At 39.1% G+C, this 22,475-nt stretch overlaps 1 protein-coding gene across 1 annotated transcript; it reads left to right on the top strand.

The window, feature by feature from the left end:
- The first annotated feature begins 1,046 nt into the window (after nt 1-1,046).
- LOC113051842 (pre-mRNA-splicing factor ATP-dependent RNA helicase PRP16-like) lies at nt 1,047-20,297 on the top strand. Its single transcript, XM_026215976.1, is given in 27 exon segments — nt 1,047-1,219; nt 1,222-1,399; nt 2,366-2,571; nt 2,651-2,803; nt 4,239-4,401; nt 4,480-4,598; nt 6,333-6,412; nt 6,728-6,883; nt 6,966-7,127; nt 7,206-7,313; nt 7,411-7,529; nt 8,158-8,295; nt 8,408-8,594; nt 10,138-10,323; nt 10,974-11,114; nt 11,195-11,305; nt 11,733-11,849; nt 11,934-12,041; nt 12,120-12,232; nt 13,780-13,988; nt 14,763-14,917; nt 15,062-15,217; nt 17,042-17,176; nt 17,274-17,399; nt 17,503-17,598; nt 17,680-17,801; nt 19,991-20,297. Coding segments are annotated over 27 exon segments (3,765 nt in total). The 5' UTR covers nt 1,047-1,080; the 3' UTR covers nt 20,073-20,297.
- Nucleotides 20,298-22,475: the final 2,178 nt, after the last annotated feature.

Below are 22,475 nucleotides of genomic sequence, written 5' to 3'. Positions count from 1 at the left end.
ATAATTTAGGTTTGTCTTCACACTGTTGTTGTTGCAAGGAGCTTCACAAAAAATAAAAATAAAATAAAAATTAGCAAATACATATGATTCAATTTAAGTATGCCAGTAACTGAATCTGTAATAATAATAAAATAATTTGTGTACTTCTGTGCTTTCACACTCTTGCAAGAAAATAAGATAAAATAAAAGTTAAATAAATAATGAAATACGCTGGGAAACTATTCATGTGAGGAAGAATTTTTTTTCAAGTTGTTAAGTCTGACTCATTGTAGTGAGTCGGTTCTTTCGGACAAGTCGTTTCAATTGAATCGGTTAAAAGGACCAATTCGCTAGTCATCACACACACACACACACAAAAATGTTTCCAGTCGTCCACGAGCAGAATTTGTTTAACATGCTGTTATCAACACTTTCTCAATTCTCTTCATAAATCTAAAACGGAATGAAGTGCAACATTTCGCCGGTTCGTATAATAATCTACTAACTCTAACGCTTGACCGAATCGTTTGAAACAACCGGTTCACAATAGTGATTCATCCAGGAATCGGATGGGACGTCACACCAGGCTGCGAATGCTGGGATAGTAATGGCGTCCTACTGCTACGCTACTTCATTAAGTATTGTTATTATATCCCACATTACATAGGTTTTATTATACTGTGTTGAACAGGTTTGAGGAACTTTTATGACTGGCTTCTGAGGATACCGTTTAAAAGGTAAACCCGTTTTGTTTTCTCTAATGTTATGAACAAGGAGTGCCACAGTACTGCCGTACGTTAAATTAGCAAACATAAAGAGCTTCATCAGTCAGACTTTTAACCTTTAACAACAACAACTATCAGTATTAGAAATCACCATTTGTAGTGGCAAAACATGCCCCTTGAATTGTTTAGGGGTGTTTTAGACAAATCTATATGACAAGTTAACGTTCTCTAGCTTTACTTATCATAAATCGCATGTAAACATATTGACATTTCTTATCAGAATGCGTCTGTGACTGTGTTTTTGGCCCAAGTTAGTAACTTCTGTCCACCTCTTTTAGATACTTTAGCAGAAATCCATCATCTGAGAGCAGTGGGTATGACCTCGACAGAGATGGAGGATGATTTGTCCCTGCATCGGCTGGACGGCAGTGACCCAGGGGTCCAGGTCGGGGGGCTGATGGTGAAGAAGAGGAGTGCTTCATCAGAGCCGCATGTGTTCAGAGCTCCTGCTCCTCGAGCCTCGATCTGCTGGCCGCACAGAAACGCAAGGAGCGCGAGGGCAAGGAGAGGCTGGAGGATCAACCCAAGAGATCCAAGGTGTCGTCCTACACGGACTGGGAGGAGGGGAAGAGTGATTCAGGGTCTGATGAAGAAGATCAAGAAGAGGGCGATAGCAGGAATGGGAAAAAGGAAAGGTGGGGCATTCTTCAAGAAATTAATTTACATTACAGAGACATTCAATGTTTTTTTTTTCATCTCATTCACTAAAGTGAGTTTTATGCACAAACTTGTGTGTGAAATCTGTGTAAAAACAATCATGATTCATCAATAACTTTCATATTTAAATATATTTTATATTTATGAAAAATTGTAGGAACAACTGAAGCGAAACAATTTTCATTTTTATTTCAGTTAGTAGCCAAAGCAACATTTCTCATATTTGTTTAGTTAAAGTACTAAAATAAACAACTGAATAAACTAAAACAAAAACTATGTAGATATTAAAAAACAAAAAGTAAGAAAAATTTAAATGGAAAATATGAAAATAATATGTCAATATTAATCCAAAATTGTAACAAAAGCTATAAAGGTCCTCACACAACGAGTCCAAAATTGTTGCACGTTAAAAAATAAACACAACCTCATGTTGTATCAGTGCTACGGATGTGAAAAACACAGAAAATGAAACCCGATCAAACAAAAGTTTCGGAGGCAGTGTGCAAACATGATTGACCCAATGTGATGTTATATTTATTTTTTAACCTGCAAACATTTCGGATGAGAATTTTAGACTCTGTGTGCGAGGATCTTAAAAGTGTATCAATGTTACTGAATTTTGAGGATGTGACCGAAGGCTGAAAAGGTTTGTGCTGAAAGCCCTTACATGGAGATTTAGAAATCTCCAAGTTCATTGACATTAGAACAGAATTAAAAACAAATCCATTTAATTATTAGAGAATGACACCCAGTGTGTTTATTCCCAAATTATATATACATGTTATTGTTTTAATTACATATGCTTTTGTATTTTATACTATTATTTATTTTTAATGTTTTCTCGTCATTTTTATTATCCAGAAAATTCCTAATACCTCTCATCTTAATCCTATGCTGTAAATAAATGCTATGCAGTAATGAGTTTGTGTTCCATGCTTCTTCAGGAAGTACCGTGTCACAGGCTCAGAAACCCCCTCAAACCCAGGAGGGGTTAGTGAGGAGTTCAAGCTGAAGCATCAGCAGAGGGAGAAGGACAGACGTGAGCATGGGGTGTGTGCGTCCTCCAAAGAAGACAAGAGCAGAGACAAAGAGCGATCCAGAGACAGAGACTACGATCGCTCTCGTGACAGAGACAGAAGGAGAGACAGAGGTAAGTCAGGTGCTCTCGGCCGGAGAGATCCCTCCACAGAATTCTTGACGCTGTTCTTTGTTTTATGGGCTTTGTGCAGATGACCGTGAAAGTCATGGATCCAGCAGCAGTCGCTCCGAGCGTGGTGATGGCAGTGCGAGGGGTGAGCGCTCCCAGAGGGACGGCACGTCCGAGCGAATGAGTCGAGGTACTCGGCGCGATGAGCCCGAATCACCCCGCGACAGATCCAAAGGTCAGCCACACGTTCCCAGATGTGTTCAGAACACACTACCCTTAATTATGACCTAGTGTGGGAACTAGAGGGAAATAATAAGTTGAGAATAATGTTGTTGAAGCCCCCAATCTGACTCTTACTAGGGCTGTGCGATTAATCGTAATCGAATCGAAATTGCAAAAGCCTGCGATGTGGACGAGATATTACTCCGTTCCAGAGCATATGCACGACTGTCAGCCTTGAGAGACAGCCTCACTAACCAATAAAGTGAGCGCACCTCCGTTCTCCCCAATCAGCTCTGCTCTAGCGAACTGTGTAAATGCCCACCATAAAAAAGAAAAGAAAAAAAAAGCAGGAGAGAGACAGAGTGGGATTATGGCATCTACAAGGGCAGGTCAATAGTTAGGCAAATTAAAACTAAAGGAAAACGTTATGTAACTTAAGCTTTGAAAAGACAGACAACGAACCAAAAAAAGGTATTTTGCAAGAGCTGCGTCACAATGCATATCAAGAGCATCTCTTATTGCATGGTCGCTATTCTCAAGACCGCACACAGCGCCTGTGTTTCTGAATGCCCCTCATACTCGCTCCTCTCTTGCCCACGCTGCGCAAATCCCGTTTCACGGACGAGCCGTTCACACTTGCCGCACCAGAGACAGTTTCACGCAGCCTGTTCGTAACGCTCGGTTATATTCTCACGCGGCCCTGCACCGCGAATCTCCTCGAGCGCATCTGGCGATATGGACGAGGCTCGACGCATTTGTGCAACCTGCGTCGACTCGCGCTTGGCTCTGCGTTTAAAACGAATGTAAATTCAGTCTAACTGCTTGCTAGTTTCACTTGAATGAAATGAAATATTCAGCACATTTTACAGTTGTTCTTAAAATCCCAAATACAGTGTAACATATGTAATACTTTAATAATTGACTAAAGAAATACAGTTCTTTATTTATATAAATAAATAAATAAAAAGTTAATTCTATAAAATTAGTTATACCATTATAATCTTGTCTGCTGAAAAAAAATAATATATATATATTTCTATTTTTTTTTTAAATAATTTTTCTTACGTGCTGTGCAGCTGAATGTTCCAATATTATTATCAATATTATTTTGTTATTATTTAATTAAATGTAAATAATTCTTATGTTTATTTTGTAACAATAATAATAATTGTTAATATTAATATTGTGTATTTAATTATTTCTCTCTTTATTATTATTATTTAGTCAGATTAATAAAAAATATTCTTGCAACCCTACACACTAAAGATCTTATCTGGATTTTAAAATAGCATTCTTCATAAAATGTGCAACCCTAACTATAAAACAAAACCTAAATTCTGATTGGTGTTCCAAATTTATCAGTGTTGTTCCGCGATCTACAAGTGTGTTAGTCAGCTCGTCCTGTTTGGATAAATAATGGGTCATGCGTGTTTCATATGTCCACACAGATGTGGCCACTCCATCACGCTCCAACTGGGATGAAGATGACAGTGGATATTCCAGCTCACAGCACTCTCACTGGGAGAGTCCGTCCCCTGCCCCGTCCCACCGGGAGTGCGACCGCTCCGAGCGCAGCCAACGCTCTGTCCGTGACAGTGAGAGGAGAGACAGGTATGAATCACTTCATTAGAGCCTCAGGGATTGAGGTTTAGTTGTAGGTTATTTGTGCTGATGTGCTTTGTTGTTCAGGTCAAGTAAACCTCAGTATCCAGCAGAATCTCCTCTACCAACCCCATCATATAAGTACAACGAGTGGGCCAATGACAGGAAGCACCTTGGCTCCACCCCACGCCTGTCCCGCGGAAAAGGTAAAGACACCACTTACAAGTTATTTTGGTAGAGAATGTTGTCTTTTTTTTATGTGCAATTTTATATATACAGGGCATCTCAATGAATTAGAATGTCGCGGAAAAGGTTATTTCAGTAATTCAACTTAAATGTGTATTAAATAAATTCAGTGCACACAGACTGAAGTAGTTTTAAGTCTTTGGTTCTTTTAATTGTGATGATTTTGGTTCACATTCTATCTCAACTAATTAGAATGCTTCATAAAACCAATAATAAATAAATAAATAAATATATATATATATATATATATATATATATATATATATATATATATATATATATATATATATATATATATATATATATAGTGACGAGTCAGCTGCCTCCTCCCTGTTTGTCACCGGCACCCCGTCCTAAATCGCCGCCCTTCACCAGGCTCCTGACTGGAGTGGGTGTGTGAGAGGAGGGGTGCTGGACGAGTCAGAGCTGGCGGCGTGTGATGGGGCACACCTGATGTTAATGGAGCCTCATCCCCGCCGCTGTTTAAAAGCCCAACGTGCCTCTCCTCGGGAGACCGGTCTCTTCCCCGTGCATGCACGCTGGTGTCCTCGTGGGTCCAGGAAGGGTGCGTTGAGGGACTCCCGCGCCACCAAGACGTGAGCTGCGGGACCCGCGATCCGGAGGAGAACCGCACCCGTTTACACGGCCGACGGGCCAGGATGCCGGGCCGTCCATCCCCTACCAGCGCCACGGCCAACGAGAGAGACGCGGCCGCTAGGAGAAGCCGCCGCCCCTCGCGCCCCGGACCTAGGAGGGGAGCGCGTGCGGCCGCCGGACTCCGCCCCTTACCTGGACCCTTCCTCGATGAACACTGCCCGACCTACACAAACCCCGCAGCACGACGAGGACACCAGATTCCCTGTTATTTTGGACACTTTCCCCCTTTGGCCACTTTTATTCCCTGTTATTTTATGATTTCTGTTAATAAAAGCCTCTCCGAGGCCTGACGCCACGCCCACTGTGTCAGTCTTGTGCTCCTCCCGTGACTATATATATATATATATATATATATATATATATATATATATATATATATATATATATATATATATATATATATATAATTTTTTTTTTTTTTTTGTGAATTGTTGGCCTTCTGGAAAGTATGTTAATTTACTGTACATGTAGTCAGTACTTGGTAGGGTCTCCTTTTGCTTTAATTACTTCCTCAATTTGGAGTCAGTAAATTATTATTATTATTATTTTTAAGTAATTGAAACCTCTTTTCAACAATAAGGTACAGTAAATTGCTAAAATGATATGACAACAACTGATAAATTGTGAAAAGTGACAGTAAATACAATTAAATGTTAAAAAATACAATGTTAAAAAAACTTTTTTTTTTATTTATTCATCTAAGAAAAATAATACACTTTCCACACATCAGGCAAAATATTTTCAACTAATAAGAACAACAAATGTTCATAAAGCATCAGATCAGCATATTAGAATGATTTCTGAATCACGTGACACTGAAGACTGGAGTAATGATGCTGATCATTTTAAAATGTAATACAATAGAAACCTTAAAAGTTAATTTAACTGTAGTGACTATCACGGTTTTAGATCAAATAAACACAGCCTTGGTGAACAGACTCTTCTTTCAAAAACAACTGACCTTACTGAATCTTTTTGAACGATAGTATATGTCTGGCATCTTCAGTGTTTTATTTATATTGACTCTTGTTTTGTAGGCGATAAGAAGGAAGAGAGAGAGGACGGGATCCTGTTTACTAATGAAGAAGAGAAAGAACAGTGGGAGGAAGATCAGCGGGTGAGTGCCTCTTCAACTTCTCTATATAAAGCTGGATATATAACTATGTGCATATGTTTTATCCGCATGCATACTATGTTCCATATCTCAGCTGCTTGATTGCTTGTATAGTTGCAACTATATAAGCTCCCAGCTTTAATCCGCTAAATGCATGAAGATATTATAAACATTCATGTAAATCTGCTTTGAAACAGTGTTTTGGGAAATGGAATAAATGCATTGCCAATATCCCGTTTCATTCATAAACCCATCAAATAATTAACACCATAACAAGTTGTTATTTAAGTGAATGCTAACTGTGTTCTGTCCAAACAGCAAGCTGATCGAGACTGGTACATGATGGACGAAGGTTACAATGAGTTCCACAACCCCTTGACATCCAGTTCAGAGGAATATGTGAAGAAGAGGGAGCAGATCGTACAGAAGCAGACCCAGAAACGCATCTCGGCGCAGAAACGGCAAATCAACGAGGTACCGATGCACATCCTCACCCATCTGCATCTTAAAGACCTCAACCCGTGTAACGCTTACTCACATGTGTGTTTCTCGTCAGGATAACGAGCGCTGGGAGACCAACCGCATGCTCACCAGTGGAGTGGTCCAGCGTTTGGAGGTGGATGAGGACTTTGAGGAAGACAATGCAGCCAGAGTGCATCTGCTTGTCCATAACCTCGTGCCACCCTTCCTGGACGGGAGGATCGTCTTCACGAAGCAGGTACAGATGTCTCTAAGCATCTGTGTGTTTATTTGTGAGTCTTCTATTGATGATTTAGCATTTGTCCTGTGATTCCAGCCTGAGCCGGTCATTCCAGTGAAAGATGCGACCTCTGACATGGCCATCATCTCCCGCAAGGGCAGTCAGCTGGTCCGACGTCACCGAGAGCAGAAAGAAAGGAAGAAGGTGCACAGCTGGTTTTCATGTTTCATTTACACTCTGCTTACTTCAGGGCAGTAGTGTAGAGGTAACTGTTTCTGCATTTGATGCTTTCACCTGACAGGCGCAACACAAACACTGGGAGCTCGCTGGCACCAAACTGGGAGACATCATGGGAATCAAGAAAACAGAGGATGGATCAGATGGAAAAGCTGTTGGAGAAGATGGAAATGTGGATTACAGGTTATATTTTTTTATTCTTAAATATTACTGAATTATTTCACGGTTTGTCTCTTATTGGACAAACACTTGGTCTTGAGCTACATGGTGCATGGCAAAGTGTCCTCACTACTATTCAAAGGTTTGGGGTCAGTAAGATAATTCTGTGAAAGAAATTGATGCTTTTATTTAGCAAGGATGCAGTAAATCGATCAAAAAGGACAGTAATGTATAATGTTGCAAAACATTTTTATTTCAAATAAATGCTGTTCCTTTGAATGTTCAATTCATCAAAGAATCCTGAAAAATAAAATGTATCATGATTCCCGCAAAAAATATTAAGCAGCACAACTGTTTTCAACATTGACAATAATCAGAGATGTTTCTTGAACAGCAAATCAGTATAATAAATTGATTTCTGAAGGATCATGTGACACTGAAGACTGGGGTAATGATGCTGAAAATTTAAAAGAATAAATTACTTTTTAAACTATATTACAGGAATACAATCAAGCATGTAGTTGTGCATATTTTAGCATGTTTACATTCATTCCACAGAACGCTGCAGTTCTTTGCTACAAAATCAGCTCTTAAATCTAAAATGTTTTCTGTAGATCTTCATGGGCCTCTTTCTTATCTTTCGTGTTTTCAGAGCGGAGCAGAAGTTTGCTGACCACATGAAGGAGAAGAATCAAGCGAGCAGTGAGTTTGCTAAGAAGAAGACCCTGTTAGAGCAGAGGCAGTATCTGCCCATCTTTGCTGTTCGCCAGCAGCTACTCAACATCATCAGGTCCTGATGACACTTACATGTGCTTCATTAAATACAAACTCTGACACTATATTCGTGAGCTCACGTGTCTGCTCACCTGGTGTGCTGATGTTCTTTGTGTTTTCTCTGGCAGGGATAACAATATTGTGATTGTGGTGGGGGAAACGGGCAGTGGAAAGACCACTCAGCTCACACAGTATCTTCATGAGGATGGTTACACCAGCTATGGCATGGTGGGCTGCACACAGCCCCGCAGAGTGGCCGCTATGAGCGTGGCCAAGAGAGTCAGCGAAGAAATGAACAGCAACCTGGGAGAAGAGGTTGGTGCCCAATTTTCTGTACATTTATTTGACAAAATATATTGATGTTGTGGAGAAATACTACCGCCTGGTGGATTTGAGATGAATGTGCATGTTATTTTACCCAGAAGGCAATACTGAGGCCATGATACAGTGGAATAACGTTAATCAGAGTTAATATCATGAACTAAAAGTAAACTATAACCATAAAAATCTGTTATTTATCTGTTATGTGTTATTTAAACAATAATTGTCAAGGCAATATTTTTATTAAGTACTAAAGTAACTAAAATAAAACTAACATTTATAGAAACGATGTAAACCTATTTAACACACACACAAAATAAATAAATAGCACTGATAACTGTATAAAAAGGATAAGTTGCTATTAGGGGTACACAATAAATATTGTGCGATGATTAATCTTGAGACCGGTGTATTGATAATGAAAATTAGGGGGGTGTTGGCGCAGTTGATAAGACACATGCCTTTGGTGTGAGAGACCCATGTTCGAATCCACTGTAAGACCCCAATGTGTCCCTGAGCAAGACACTTAACCCCTAGTTACTCCTGAGGTGTGTGTGACCTCTGAGATGTATAGCAATTGTAAGTCACTTTGGATAAAAGCGTCAGCTAAATGAATAAATGTAAATGTAATGCGCATCTCGTCAGTAAAGCCAGTTCTCTTATCAGCAGTTAGTTAACAACGGCTCTATGTAGTAACAGCTGCTCTATGTGAAATCACACTCCTGATGGAATTTACCGCTGATTAGATAAACGGCTTTACTGACGAGATGCGCTTTAATTATCGGACGATATTTATCGTGCACCCCTAGTTGCTATTATATATCAATATATTAATGACATTGTTGATTTGTAGATTGATTGACTTGTTGATTGGCATCCATGAATGACCTGTTATCCAAAAAAGTGTGTGTGTGTGTGTATATATATAGATGGTAATTTCTACTGTAAAAATATGCGCGCTTTTGTGGCCATAACTTAAATTCCAGTAGACTAGAATCAATAACAACAACCAAGTCCTTCTACAGTAGATTTTTTTTTTTGATAACAAACAAAATATGTTTGCTGTGTAAATCTGGCGGACTTAATGAAAATGCAAATTCATTCTTTGCCAGAAGGAGATGCTTTAAACCGTGAGAAATAGGTTTCCCCAGTAACCGCTGTAAACAAAGCAGAGCTACGCTCACAAACGCTGCTTTATCAGGCATATAACATGCAAGTCTTCCTTCAGATATAGTGATATAAAAACACCCGTGCCTCGTTTTGATATTTAAGCATATAAATGTAAGGAATTATTATTATTAAACGTGCAGTATGTGCTCATGTTTATTCAACGAAGCCTTTTGGAAAATTGTTTAGTTTTAAAATCGTCTACACGAATAAAGAAATGTATGGGAAACACATCTCACATCACAACCACCTGACACCATGACAGAAATAAATTCCTTTTTGAAATATATATTCAAATATAAAACAACATTTTATTTAACCATGATTTTCCCATGGCTAAGTGGTTTTACTGCTTTAATGTTTACACCAGGTTGGTTATGCCATCCGTTTTGAAGACTGTACGTCAGAGAAGACTGTAATAAAATACATGACGGATGGGATTCTTCTGAGGGAATCTCTGCGGGAGTCAGATTTGGACCACTATAGCGCTGTAATCATGGACGAGGCCCATGAGCGCTCCCTCAACACTGACGTGCTCTTCGGGCTGCTCCGAGAGGTGAATGAAATCTCTAGCTCCACACGACTTCATAGGATTGAATCGACTTAATGTTTTCATCATAGTAAATTTAATTGATTTTCATACACTTATTTGATTGTTGCTTATATGGAGAATTAAAGGGATACTCCACCCCAAAATGAAAATGTTGTCACTTACCCCCTTGTTCCAAATCACTAAAAACTTCATCTTCGGAAAACAATTTAATATATTTTGGATGAAAACCGTGAGGCTTGTGACTGTCCCATAGACTGCAAAAATAGTAAATTACACTGTCAAGGTCCAGAAAAGTATGAAAAGCATCTTTTCTATTTGTATTTATATTTTTTTTATTTCAAATAAAACGGCGCATCCAGCACAGTTTTAAGTGATGTGGAGAGACAGAGGAGACTGTTAACAAAGGTACTGTCAGTGTAATTTACTTGGTATTCTATGGGACAGTCATGAGCCTTCCCGGTTTTCATCCAAAATATCTTCAATTGTGCTCCGAAGCCGAACTAAGTTTTTACCGGTTTAGAACGACATGGGGCTAAGTGATCAATGACAAAATTAGTATCCCTTTAAAGAGTACTGTTGAATTTAGTTTTTTGTTACTGATGAGTCACCTTCTCCCTTTTTATCATCCTGTCTTTCTGATTACTTACATGTAGGTGGTGTCTAGACGCTCGGACTTGAAGCTCATTGTCACATCCGCCACCATGGACTCGGACAAATTTGCAGCATTCTTCGGCAATGTACCTATTTTCCACATTCCCGGCAGGACGTTCCCAGTGGATATCTTGTTCAGCAAGGTGGGGTGTTAATAGCGTCTTTAGTTAACGCTGACGCTGGTTGGGGAGCTGTGCTGACGCTGAGTGTTGGTGTGATTCAGGTTCCTCAGGAGGACTATGTGGAGGCGGCTGTGAAACAGGCTTTACAGATTCATCTCAGCGGGATGGTGGGTGACATCCTCATCTTCATGCCCGGTCAGGAGGACATCGAGGTGAGGAGATTCTTTAGTCATGCAAATTATGTTATGAGTGGAATCACAATTTGAATGCACTATTAATAATACACTACCAATCAGGGGTGCTAACTATGGTTGCAGATTCCATTGAATTCTTTTGGTTAGATTTAGGGTTGGCAATTTGGTTTGATGCTAAAGAAACATTTCTTATTATTAGTGTTTTGTTTTGGCTGCTTTGTTTCCACAAGTTTTTCTTTTTTTGATGAATAGAAAGTTCAAAAGAAAAGCATTTATTTGAAATAGAAATTCACTTTATAAATGCATTTACTGTCACCTTTTATCAGTTTAATGCATTTTTGCTGAATTAAAGTATTAATTTTCACATATATGTGTGTGTGTGTGTGTGTGTAGATAGACAGATAGATAAGTTTGTGATCACAAGTGATGTTTGTGCTTGCTGCAGGTGACGTCAGATCAGATTGTGGAGCGACTGGAGGATCTGGATAACGCTCCGGCTCTGGCAGTGCTGCCCATCTACTCCCAGCTGCCCTCGGACCTGCAGGCCAAGATCTTCCAGAAGGTCAACCTCTCTTACTGTTAGATCCTGGTCATGAGACCAAATGCATTAGAGGTTTGTGAACTGAACTTGTGTGTTTATTGTCAGGCTCCTGATGGTGTGAGGAAGTGTATCGTCGCTACAAACATCGCTGAGACGTCTCTGACTGTGGACGGCATCATGTTTGTGGTGGATGCTGGTTACTGCAAGCTGAAGGTGAAACCAAATGAAGCTGCTTTCTTTAATAGGGGAATGGCACTGATACTAACAGTATTGTTACGTTGTGTTATTTAGGTGTTCAATCCCCGTATTGGCATGGATGCGCTGCAGGTTTACCCCATCAGTCAAGCCAATGCAAACCAGCGGGCCGGCAGAGCAGGAAGAACGGGCCCGGGACAGTGTTACAGGTCAGAACAGATCAGGAAAACCCGCTGATTGTTCTTGAGCAATGCGGAAAAACAAAGTTTACATGTGATTTAGCTCATATAGGCAGATGAACAGTGTGTTCATGAGCTTTTCGTCAGATCTCCAGTCCCTCTTTTCTGAAATATCTATCAGAGAGGCAGGGCAACAGCAGGAGGGGGACGGGACGATAATCTTGAGAGGATTTCACGCAGTTTAATTTTTGTTTACTCCTCTGAGACTGTGAGACAAAGGCTCCTGTGGGCTTTTTGACTGTGACCTTTTCAAATCTGCACAGACTCAGAGATGTGGCGACATGCTGTCTCGCTGTTTTGCGGTCACACAAAGCAATCTCACACAGGGGGTTGTTGAGCCTCCATGTGAGTGTCTCTGGCTGCTTGTGAAAGTGTTTGGGCCATGACAGATTAGTTACATATATCCTTTACCAAACATCTGTGCATCAAGAATCAATTCCCTTCAGCCAGATTCTTTGTAATACCAAGAACCGTATGTATTTGTGTGGCATGCGTGTTGAACCAATAACTCAAAGACTGATATGCATAGATGCATATGCAGAGCTTTCTTCTGCGCCATCTTCTAAGGCTTTATATATTTAGGTGAATAGCTGCAGAAATCCGCTGAGGAGAGCTGTGATTACCGTAAGATGCTCAGAGGTGAAATGGTTCATTGTTATGGGCTTTCATCTAGCTCATGTAAAGGTGGGAGGCAGAAAACTTTTTAGTGGTGTGCTACATTCATCTGTTTGATTAAATTCATCTGTCAAGTCTCCATTTGGACCTTTTGCATTAAATATGCTTAATTGGATTCCTGCCTAGACATCTCGCCCACTTGTTTTTATTTTATTCCATTACTTTTTTAAATGTAATAATTTGAGAACCATTCCTGACCTGTTTGTGAATATGCTATTGTAGTATTTATTAATATTTTAAATTAGGGCTGTCACATCCAAAATAAAAGTTTGTATACATTAATGTGTGTATACTGTGTATATTTGTATGTATATATAAATGCACACACACATATATTTAAGAAATATTTACATTTGTGTGTGTATATATATATATATATATATATATATATATATATATATATACTACTTAAATATATACATGTATGTGTTTGCATTTATTTATACATATAAATATACACAGTATACACACAATATGTAAACATTCTTTTTAAAAATGTGATTAATCATGATACATTTATTTGATAGCCCTATTTTGAATTAGCTTTTTTTTTTTTAGATTTTCTGTTTTTTTTTATTTAAATAGTCTTTTTTGTCATATTTAGTCATATAAGTTTTTCATGTCTGTGTAGCTTTTATTTATTTTTATATTCACTTTAGTAGTTCAACTTATTTTATTTGTTAGTTGCTACACATGAAATAAAAATGTATTTGTTTTTGTTTTTTTGGAATAATAAATTATTATTACAGCTCACCACTGTATCACATCGTGTCTGGCTTGGACATGTAATGTATGTAGGAGAATGACCTGACCTCTTGTACCTTTGTGTTGGTTCTCTTCAGGTTATACACTCAGAGTGCCTACAAGAATGAAATGCTCACCACCACTATCCCAGAGATCCAGCGCACTAACCTGGCCAATGTTGTGCTTCTGCTCAAGTCTCTGGGAGTTCAAGATCTCCTGCTCTTCCACTTCATGGACCCGCCGCCTGAAGACAACATGCTGAACTCCATGTACCAGCTGTGGATCCTGGGAGCGCTCGACAACACAGGTGAGAGCAGCAGCTTCAGACACTGCCCTGAGAAAGAGAGTGTAAGATTTTTAGATTTCTTTTCTTTATTTTGGGTGTTATTTAAAGTGAAATGGAATATCTGAAGTCAACGAGAAAATCTAAATGGTTAATTCTAAGTTTTTATGCAACATAAGAGTTTTTATTATAAATAATTTATCCATGCATGCCTATCTGTCACTCACGGGAGTTTTGTAATGCTCACTTTCTATGATCCATTCAGTTCCCAAAGGACAGTAACTAGCACTGATTCTGATATTCATATCCGTGTTTAAAGATAACTGATGGTATTGTTATTATTTTTATTTTGGCGAGTTCTTTGAGTTACACTCAAGTGTATCTTTTAGTTGAGTAGATTGAAGCTTGTAAAGCGCTGCAATGAAGTATTAAGGTCTTACTCAAAGTTCAGCTTTTAGCAACTGAAGTAAAACCATCTGTGTGACCAGAGAGGGATCTCAATCTCATTTCCTGCGTATCTCTCAGGGTTTGTGGGGATTTGACTATGTGGAGCACTTTTCCCTCCAGCTCTCGTCTCGTGTTAACAGCAGATTATTTCTGATTAAGGTTTACCTGCCCAAATATCTTGTCTGCTTTTCACGGCGCTCTCTCGCTAATCTTCTGAGTCTGCCATGTAATCTTTGAAATCGGAGCTTCTGATTTCACAATATCAAAGTGGAGACATTTTCCCGCCATCAGCGCTTTTGTAAAGGAGCTTTCTAATCCCTTTTGGTTTCTTCTCACTCGTCTCGGTCTCAGGCTCTCTGACGCCCACCGGGCGGCTCATGGTGGAGTTTCCTCTGGATCCGGCTCTGTCTAAAATGCTGATCGTGTCATGTGACATGGGCTGCAGTGCCGACATCCTCATCATCGTCTCCATGTTGTCTGTGCCGTCCATCTTCTACAGACCAAAGGTACCAAGTATACATTGGTGAAGTATGTTTCCCTTGTACCTCACGCACCAGGCAGCATTAACGGTCTCATTACTAGAACCCGTTGACCTGTAGAAGTGCTGTACATGTGGGTATTGCTGTTTTCTAACCGTGCTGTTACTCTAGGGTCGAGAGGAGGAGAGTGACCAGGTGAGAGAGAAGTTCTCGGTGCCTGAGAGTGATCACCTGACCTACCTCAACGTTTACCTGCAGTGGAAGAACAACAATTACTCCAGCATCTGGTGCAACGATCACTTCATCCACACCAAAGCCATGCGAAAGGTACGGTAACTTCAAGTGTCACTCTTCATTTCAAATTCAAATCAAATTCATTTTTTTCAGGGGCAATATCATTGTTTTTATTTATTTTCTTCCCTGAAGTCCAGATAGAAATGATTGCCAAAATAGTTTAGCATTAAAAAATTGACATCTCTGACCATTACAGCTAAATGTGCATTATTATTATTATTATTTATTTTTTGCTGTTGCATTTACGACTTCTGTGTAAATATCCTCTTCACATGGGGAAGTGAGTAGGATGGGATAGCTTTGGATTTCCACTGCATAGACAGACAAGTTTTATTAAAAGACCAGCTTGTCAGTGAAGAATTACTCCTAAACAAGCTGCTCGATGTTGGGATCCTGTTATTTTATTATTATTTATAAACTATTAAAGTTTCAGTGACCTTTTATTTATCTTTTAATTTTCATTGTATAATATATATTCAGCTTATTATGTCATTAATTTCTTTCCTGTTAGTTGTTGATGCAACATTTTCATTTGCTTTTTTTTTTTCATCTAATATGTATATTGTATTTTAATTTAGCTTTATTTTAGTTAGCAAAAATGTTTTAAGAGTATTTTAGTTAATGATACTATCCCTGCTTAGGACATATATTGAGACGTCTGATGTTAACTATTATCTTTTTAAATACTTCAGTCCATCTAAATACAGGGTTTCTGCTGGTCTTAAAAAGGCCTTAAAAGTCTTAATTTGCCCTTTTCACAAATTAATACAAAACCAATGAAAACCAATGAATCAGAGCAGGAAGTCTTGAATTCATGAAGCAGTGGCATTAAATGTTGCATGCGTTGCTAATAATGATCTTCTTCAGGATTTTTGTCTTGTTTTCCAATACAAATTTCTAAACATCCTTAAATCAAGTTTCTGAGAAGTGAACAGAATTAAGAGAGTTTGTTTAAAATAAGAACAAATATCAGTCATTGGGAATTGAGAACGTTTTCTCTTTTTAAATCATAAACTCACTTCATTTTGATCAATTTCACATGAACAAGATTTCTAATCTTATGTCATTTTACCTCTTAAGGTGAGTTTTTTTTTTTTTTTTTTTTTTGCCGTGTGGTCATAAGGTACTATTAAAGATATTTCCATGTTCTAGTGGTTGGGATCATTGTGTTTCTTACATTTTCTTTACTTGGTCTTAAAGCTGCGGTAGGGAACTTTTGACGCTCTAGCGGTTAATAAACAGAACTGCTTGCGTCTTGCGGAAGAACATCGTAGCCAGAACTACTTCTCTCTGTTTATGTCTATGAAGAATCACAAAGGTACTGGGTTACTCCGCCGCGGTACCCTCGAAGCAATCTAAAATAGTCTGAATATAAACACTTATTATAGGTGCACCCTAGTGATTCAGGACAAGCCCAAAACATTCTGACGGATTCATGGTGTACTCGCTTATTATATACATTTTTCTACATTTTGAACACAAACAAGTTACGGACCGCAGCTCTGATTGGTTGATTTCTTACCGGGAGCGGTCCATAACTGCAAATGGCAATAGGACACTGGGAGGAGCCAGAGGAGCTTGATTTTTTTTCACAGATTATCTGTCTCATATTCTACTGTCAGGAAATATTGACAGGTTTAACAAATATGTAAAAAATATATTTTTACGAAAGTTACCTACTGCAGCTTTAATTCAAATGTATTAAATGTAACTTCATAAAACCTGCGGAAACCCTTTATATGCATAGTGTAACTACACATATTCTCTGAAAGATGAGGTGTGTCATTTAAGTGCAAGTGTCCTTCCTCTTGTATTTGATTGAGTTTATCCTGAACTAGCGTGTGTGGTGTGTCACAGGTGCGTGAGGTGCGATCTCAGCTCAAAGACATCATGGTGCAGCAGAAAATGAACCTGGTCTCCTGCGGCTCAGACTGGGATGTGATCAGGAAGTGCATCTGTGCTGCGTACTTCCATCAGGCTGCTAAATTAAAGGTACACAGCAACTTCACATATTTGGCCGTGTAATGATGGGTTCAGTTTCATCAAGCAGCATGTGAAGCATCTTCATGACCTGTATGTGTTTGTTTAGGGAATAGGGGAGTATGTGAACGTGAGAACTGGGATGCCCTGCCATCTGCACCCCACCAGCGCTTTGTTCGGGATGGGCTACACCCCCGACTACATCATCTACCACGAGCTGGTCATGACCACAAAGGTACGTCTTCCTCCTCTGCCTTTGAGCGGGAAGTAAGACACGTTAGAATGAATCACGGTTTGCTATAACGGCACATATATGTGTGTGTGTGTGTGTGTTTCAGGAGTACATGCAGTGTGTGACGGCTGTGGACGGCGAGTGGCTGGCTGAGCTGGGACCCATGTTCTACAGCATCAAACACGCAGGAAAGAGCAGACAGGTGAGCAGTGTCCTTCCTGAATATCAGACCCAACACTTATGATGCATATCTCGTCTCACACACTTTTGGTCCCTCTTTCAGGAGAACCGAAGGAGAGCCAAGGAGGAGATCACCAACATGGAGGAGGAGATGTCTCTTGCACAAGAACAGATCCTTGCACGGAAAGAGGAGCAGGAGAGGAAAAACAATCTGGGCAGCGTCAGGTAGTTCAGCGTCTTCTACACAAATACTGCCGTCTCTCCGGGTTTAGAGTCACTTTCTCGCACTCTCGCCAAATCTGTATCATCCTATTTAGAAGGAAGCCATCAAACGACCGCCGTGCTGAAATACTAATGTCGCAATTTTTGGGAAGACTATTATCCCCTTCACACCCTCCCCTGCCTTCATCTTCCTCATCTCTTTCCTTGTCTTCCCCATGATGAGCTTTTCTCACCTCCCGTCTCCACAGGAGAGAAAAAGAAATGATACTGACTCCTGGCTGACCCTCATTACTGTAGCAATTTAAATCGTGCCGCCCCAGACCGGGAGGAGAGGGACAGACGCTAATTTTCAGACTAATCCGGGAAATTAATTTTACACACTCCTGTCTGCGCCACAAAAGCGAGAAACGTGTGCTGTAAAATAACACTTCATTAATTAATCAGGACTTTTATCTGTGAATCAAAGCCTTCGGCTGACTGTCTGCAATGATGGACGTCCTGACAATAATCACATTAAAAGTGGAGATGAGACGTTTGATTTGCATGATGGGGAGATGGATAATTAAGGTGCCGGCCTCCCTCTTGGGCTCTGATGCCTTTATGGGGTTTTAAATAAGCTGATAGGAAGACGCTGGCTGATCTAAGATGAGATCGCAGCTCATCTCACCTGACCTGAATCCTGCAGGACCCACGGGTCACTTAGAGGACGTTTGACATTTCTTCTGAAGAAATTGCTTTGAAAATCACTGCCACAAAGCACTAGGAAGTCAGCTTGGTCGCCAGGGCGTTGATATGCGTTTGCTAAACAGTTCTGCTGGTGTTAAGATATGAAACGTGTAGATTTTTTAGAAATCTTTTAGTTCGTTCATTCACACAAAACACGTTTTAGGATTCTGCTGAGCTGCTTTCCATGGTTTGACATGACCGTTGTTTTTTTTTATGTAGAATTGTGTGCATAGTATGGCATTCTAAAAAAACACGGTACTCAACTTAAAGGAAGTTTAGCTTTTAAAAATGTGTCTCCAGAGCTTTTGTTTTGTTTTTTTTTATTCCACTGCTGTGAGTTTAGCATTTTAACACAGAGAAGTTGCATTCTCTTCTTCTTTTTTTGTGACCCGTTTTGTTTGTCTACCAGTCAGAAATTTAAGTTCACACTATGCCTCAAGCCACACAATTTGAGGAATCATTTATGTCTGTAGCACAGACAAACAATGAAGGACAAGACATTTGTCAAAGTTTAAAGGAATAGTTCACCCAAAAATTTACATTTGCTCAAAATTTACTCTCCCCCCAGTCCTTCCTAAATGTTGCTAATCTTTACAAGAAATGTAGCTTTACATCACTTGCTCACCAGTGAATGGGTGCCATGTGTGTAATAAACAAGTCCATCAAGACTTCAAACCTATTGAAGTCATGTATTCAGCTGTGTGCGCTCAAATACGATGAGCTGCCATTAGGAGGAAACATGATGATCTTGTGCTAACATGTGATGAAGCGAGACCTCTTTGTGTTTAGACTCTCATTCTGACGGCACCCATTCATTGCATTGGTGAGCAAGTGACGTAATGCTCAATTTCTCCAAAACTGCGAAGATAAGGAAACAATACCATCTACATTTAATGGCCAATGCTTACTGTTCAGAAAATTGTGGGCGAACTATTCCTTTAAAACTGCAAACGCATAGCAACATGCTTAAAAAACACACAATATAAAAGTGAGCCTCTGCAAAGACATAACACACCATATCACCATGCCAGAGAGTTCTGCAACTCTTCATAAAATACAATAATCCAGATAAATGGAATGTTCGTTATTGGAAAAAAAAAGTATTAAACTAGTTAAAAGTTCAAATGTTGGGATAACAGGCAGCAGAAAGTGAAGTGACGGAGGTGTGAGCTGAGTCTGTGGTGGAGGAGCAGGAGGGTCAGGGCCTGATGATGTAATTGCTGGCGGTGTGAGGAGGGGAGCGCTGTGCACCGCTGTAATTAAAGATGATAGATCGCCCTGTCAGCTGCATCAAACCCGCGTCCCGCAGGTCCCCACAAAGACAAACTCTCCTTTTCTCTCTACTCTTAGTTCCTGTCATTTAACCTGGGAGCAAATCTCAGAACTTCTTATGCGTGGCACATTACATCTGCTTTCTATTTAAAATTAACATTCTGACAACATGTCTTTTCATCATTTCCAAACAGGTCGATAAAGATCCTCACCCCAGGAAGGAGAGAGGAAACGCCCATGACACCGAAACGAACACCAGCCCGATTTGGCTTATAGTGCTTGTATCTGCAGTTTCAGGCAGATAGCAAAGCAAATGTGATGTTATTTGGCACAGTTGCTTCAGTCAGTGCAGATTTAATAAATGTGATCATCACATTGCTTGGCACATGCAGCTTTCAGGTTTGTCCAGCAGTAGGAGCAATTGTATAAGGAGAACATTTCAAGTCATCATCTCTTCCCCTCAAACAAAGTGTTATTTGTGATCGTTTTAGAAAATAAAAAGGGATGCTAGTACTGCATTCAATCAATGTTTGGCCAAATTAAAAACCTAACTCATTTGTCGTTCTTTTATTTGAATGCACTTTAACTAAAGAAAACTTATTTGACATTATAAACGCACTTTTTTTTTTTAATGCTTGAATGTTTGTGTAAGCTAGAACAATATAATTTATTCATGTCCTTCTGTAATATTCACTTTTCCACTGAATTATAATTCACATTCTCTCGTATTTCAGCTTGTGAGATGTAGCTGTTGTATCATTCTTTCAGAGAACACAGAGCATCCATGAATATTAACTTCCTGTACTTTGATAGGTTAATCCCCTGTGGATGAAGCTTGTCTTTGTTATTCTGACAAAAACATTGCTAGAATATTTCATCATTCCGCTGGAATCAACACTGACCAGGCAGCGGTCAAATCCTGCGTCGTCTTTGATGCAATTGGGCTGCAAGTCATTGAACAGAACAGATGTGCTGTGTACTGGTAGAGATGACAGGCCTCTGCCGCACGGTCACACAATCCACAATCAACCGTTAGCCACCGAGGGTCATTTCTCTTTCTTTCTGATTTTAAGAGCTCTGTTGCTGTTTGTATTTTTGGGAACTTTGGGAAAAGAAGCGGACTGTTGAACTTTATTCTTCTTCATTACTGATGTGTACAGCATGTCTGTATATTGTGCTTCTTTCTTTTGTTGTATGATTTAGATATGCAGAATTCAAAACATGTCTAGACGCAAAACATTGTTTTTAGAAAGGCTGGAGAATGGGAATAACTATTTTTGAAAGTGTAAAAAGTTCATTCTGTGTCTCCTTTGTTTTTCAGTTTGACTGTTTTATATTAGATATTAAAGAAATGAATACAGCAATGCTTTATTTGTAGGTAGTGATTGGATCACTGCACTTTATGGGTAAAATATAGTAATTTGTACATTTTCACAATCAGGTTCAGACAGAATTCATTTTTGCCATCCACTGTGCTTTTTTCCATTGTAAACATAAACTAAAGGGACATCTTTGACTGTTGTCTCGATGACACTGTTCCATATACATATATATATATATATATATATATATATATATATATATATGTAATTATGCTGTCAAATAAACACAAAATCATGTTTTCTGTAAATGCACCCTCGATGTGTTGTCTTTTTATCTATTTAGCTTTGTTTTTAGGGCTTCCATTTGCCATAGAAGTCATTTCAGGGAAAACACATTCCTGGAAAAACCATGTAGTTTAAAACGTGTGATTTCCAGGTCTGTAAAAGTCTTGGATGATGGTGATGGTCATTTTTATAATCAAAAGTTTCTAGTTATTCTGAGTTATGAAGTATTTCTTCAGTTAGAAATAACAATTTGTCTCAGTCAAATTTTACAATATAGTGTTATCTGTTAACCTCTTTAATGTAATACATGGCATGAATAAGTAAAAACTTTTATGTATATATATATATATATATATATATATAGGAGTACATTAAAATCAGTTTTTTAATAGTGACTGACAACAAACTGATGTGTGTGTGTGTGTGTGTGTGTGTGTATACATATGTAATGCTCAGTGTTAGTTTTTCACTAATGGATCCTCTGCAGTGAATGGGTGCCATTAGATTGAGAGTCCAAACAGTTGATAAAAACAACACAATCCACACCACTCCAGTCCCTCAGTTAACATCTTGTAAAATAAGAAGCTGTGTGTTTGTAAGAAACAAATCCATCAAGGTGATTTAAACCAACAATTCTGGCCAAAAAATGTGGCTGTATTCCATAACGCTTCCTGCATTGAAAACTCTTTCCTGTCCTCTCAGATCCACCAACATATTTGTCTAGAACTGTTGTGGACTGTTTTCACTTATAAAAAGTGCTTGATCCATGCATATTTCTCTCCTGATTCAGATTACTTTTTTCACTGGAGAAAGCAATATTATTGATAGAGAACTAATATTTTAGCTGAAAGCAACAGTTTAAAATAAAAATAAAAATGATTGATGAATTTGTTTCTTACAACTTTTCACTTCACAAGACAATTGTTAGAATGGAGTGGTGTGGATTACTTGTGAATGTTTTTATCAGCTGTTTGGACTCTCATTCTTGCGGCACCCGTTCACTGTGGGCAGAGGATTCATTGCTGAGCAAATTATGAAATGCTTAATTTGCTTAAATCTGTTCTGACGAGGA

Source organism: Carassius auratus, chromosome 32, assembly GCF_003368295.1.
Source record: "Carassius auratus strain Wakin chromosome 32, ASM336829v1, whole genome shotgun sequence".
Lineage (NCBI taxonomy): Eukaryota > Metazoa > Chordata > Actinopteri > Cypriniformes > Cyprinidae > Carassius > Carassius auratus.
Note: the sequence above shows the minus strand (reverse complement) of the source record. Positions and strands in the feature narration are given on the sequence as shown.